This window comes from Oreochromis niloticus, linkage group LG10 (assembly GCF_001858045.2).
Source record: "Oreochromis niloticus isolate F11D_XX linkage group LG10, O_niloticus_UMD_NMBU, whole genome shotgun sequence".
In the NCBI taxonomy this organism is placed as follows: Eukaryota; Metazoa; Chordata; class Actinopteri; order Cichliformes; family Cichlidae; genus Oreochromis; species Oreochromis niloticus.
The window spans coordinates 11,387,615-11,390,432 of NC_031975.2; the positions used below are offsets into that span (position 1 = coordinate 11,387,615).

A 2,818-nucleotide genomic window follows, 5' to 3' on the forward strand; every position below is an offset into this window, starting at 1 on the left:
TTTGTCATGTATTTTATTTTGCTCTGAAGGTTATTACATTAATTAGTAATATAGTACACTACTAATGTGATATTAGTCATAGTCATTGAGTGTAAAACACAATTATTCAAAAGATATACTTTTTAGAATTTTTTTTTACAAAATACAACAAAATGCAATAGTAAAACTTTAGCTGCAACGTGTCAAACCAGATTATTTAAAACTGGCCATCTAATTAGTGTAACTCATTTCTAATGTTGTGGATTTATTATTACTAAAAAAAAGATTGCACAACGAGAAATTTACATTTTCTGTAATATGTGAAGCATGAAATACAAAAAAATTCTTTTTTTTTTTAAACAGCATAAAATCAAAGAGAATATTTTATGCAGATACAGACAAGAATTTTATCCTCATTCATCCAGCAGGGGGCGACCATCAACTGTCAGGAACGGTCTGTAGATTAAGGAATAAATAAATAAAAAGTATACAGATAAGAGAAGTTAAGTCTGTATTCTCTCTATATAAATCTGAGAAGCAAATCATTTCAGGTGTAATTATTTTTACCTATTATTCTTTTAAGGAGAACTCGGTTTCAAAGCACTTCTTTGTTGCAGGTTCCACACAGACAGCCGAAGAGCCCGTTGATCATCTGTATGGCACAGAGGATCACCTGCAGGCAGCTTGTGGCCAGCAGAGTGCCGAACAGTCCAAGGTTAAACTGCACAATGTTCTTAGGCTCTGTGCACAAGCTCCATAATTTATCGTTCTGCAGGTAGTTGTTGTCACTGTGCAAGACAGGAGATTTATAAATGACTAAGAGTTGAGAAACATATCAAATGTGTCACGAGGAAGTCACTCCTGTGCTTTACCCTGTGAGTTCTTTAAAAGGCGTTGTCCAGACCAGTACGGTTTTGCAGAGAGGCCCATTCTGCAGACCAAGTGCTGCAACGATTAAACTGTACAGGGCACCAGCAACACCCACTGCAGCAAATGCAATTGATAAGAACATCTGCAGAGATAGTAAATAATAAAGGTCAAATGCAATCATGATACAGTTTAAAGACACAACTCCCCCCCATGCTGTTGATAAATGAAACACACTTAGGGAGGGACAAGCACTCTGTTTAGTTTACCCATAGACTACAGATTACCTTAAGATTAAGTACAGGCTAAACCAAACATATCAAAAACAGGTTTGCTGGTACTGTGTTAAGTCACCTTTTCTATTTCTGTCGCAGGCTTAATTTCTACAATGCAATCACAACTGAACTCTATCAACAAAAAGGCCTTCCCTGGACTGCTGTACATTTCAAGTTTTGGTTTTTATTAAAATGCATTTCTGTACCACTCTGTACCAGCCCAAAAACATTTCAGTGAGCCTTTCCCTGTGTCTTCAACCTTTAAACATTCTCTCGAGATCAAGAAAGGAGACTCTTGCAAACAGCATGATGTCTAATTAAATTAGGATGACATCTAAGTAAATTAGGAACCTACAAAGACGTCCTGTTGTGGCTTACAAATTGTAGCAAATTTCTTCTTTTTGGCTTCACTTGAATTTAGCCTCAGTACAAAAGTCGAGAAAATAAAGACTGAACTATATAAGGAATTTTTATAAATTAATCGTTACTTTTGGCCAGTTTCTATGACACACATTTGAGTGAGCTTGTGGAATATACTTTAACATTTCAGGTCAATAGCAATTTGTATTTCCACTGATCCTACTGATGTTATGTTTAACTATTTTCTGACAATTTGCAGAGTTCAAATTCTTTCAGTGAAGATTGCATATGATGCATTAATCATTAAGCTTAATCAAGCCTCCCTAATCGACCACTTGAAACATCTTATTGTACTCATGTCTGACTCACCCCACAGCGATTTCCACAGCAGCCCTGTTTACCAGTTAAATGAATGTACAATGCTGGTAGCAACACCTGTAGAAGGACAAAGGAGGTTATATGACATAATATTCAGTCTGACATCAGTGGAATATTTCAAAAGACTGTAAACATGCAAACATGAGCCTTCGTTCATGTTTTGAGAAGCATTGTGCGCCAAGTGCATTCTGACTTTTGAACCTTGTAAATATACAGAATAGAACTGTTTAGTTTCTGTGACAGAGTGAAAAATAAAAAAAGACCACTCACCATTACACCCCCTCCAATGAGTCCCCCCATGTATTTCACCTCCGCGGTAATATGTCCATCTTTGGCATAGGTGACGTCCCCATCAGGGAAGAACAGCACGATGTTACAGATGATAGATATGACTACTAGTGGGTACAGAGTAACAGCAACAAAACGGGAACATTTTCCAGTGCACATGTCTGCAGATGGAGAAAGTTACTAACTTGGTAGCAAAGTTTGAGCTCAGATGATTCTTGCTTGTCGAAAGAGGCTCCACTTAAGAGGCCTGCCCTCCCTCCCACCAGTGGGAGGGAGGGCAGGCGTGGTGAAAACCAGTGACAAGAAAGATATGGGATAGGCTGCGGAAGCATGTGTGACTCACACTGTGGAATTATAGAGACACAAGCCTTGTGTTGTTCACTCGCTGGCATGATTAGATAACGACGTTGTTTGGTCAACTTTATAACTAGACTCTGGTCCCCTTATTGACACATGTTGGCTCTGAGCATGTCACTGCTAAGAAATAAGCTGCATGATCAGAGCCCCAAAATGCTTATTGGGATTAAATACAAGCAGGTTTCTTGTACATTGCTTGAATGCACAACTAGATTAGTGTGAGACACATGTTTATATGTCAGAACCCAGCTCAAAGTATGTGACAAGAAATATGGAGCCCACACATAGACTTAGACTAACGATACCCAAAAATG

At 38.1% G+C, this 2,818-nt stretch overlaps 1 protein-coding gene across 1 annotated transcript; it reads right to left on the minus strand.

Moving 5' to 3' along the window:
* Positions 1 to 2,408, minus strand: LOC106096671 (transmembrane 4 L6 family member 5). The gene is made up of 5 exons (XM_019363829.2): positions 2,130 to 2,408; positions 1,851 to 1,916; positions 852 to 991; positions 547 to 767; positions 1 to 435 (listed from the first exon to the last, which is right to left on the minus strand). The coding sequence occupies exons 1-4, from the start codon at positions 2,304 to 2,306 to the stop codon at positions 575 to 577; spliced, it is 576 nt and encodes a 191-aa protein (XP_019219374.1). The 5' UTR covers positions 2,307 to 2,408; the 3' UTR covers positions 1 to 435; positions 547 to 574.
* Between the last annotated feature and the right edge of the window lie 410 nt (positions 2,409 to 2,818).

Excerpts from the sequence above, each read along its gene's own strand:
- LOC106096671 (XM_019363829.2), bottom strand. The coding sequence starts at position 2,306 with ATGTGCACTGGAAAATGTTCCCGTTTTGTTGCTGTTACTCTGTACCCA. Across the intron at positions 992-1,850 it reads GCTGTGGAAATCGCTGTGGG|ATGTTCTTATCAATTGCATT; the intron begins GTGAGTCAGACA and ends CTATCTCTGCAG. Across the intron at positions 768-851 it reads CCTTTTAAAGAACTCACAGG|TGACAACAACTACCTGCAGA; the intron begins GTAAAGCACAGG and ends TGTCTTGCACAG.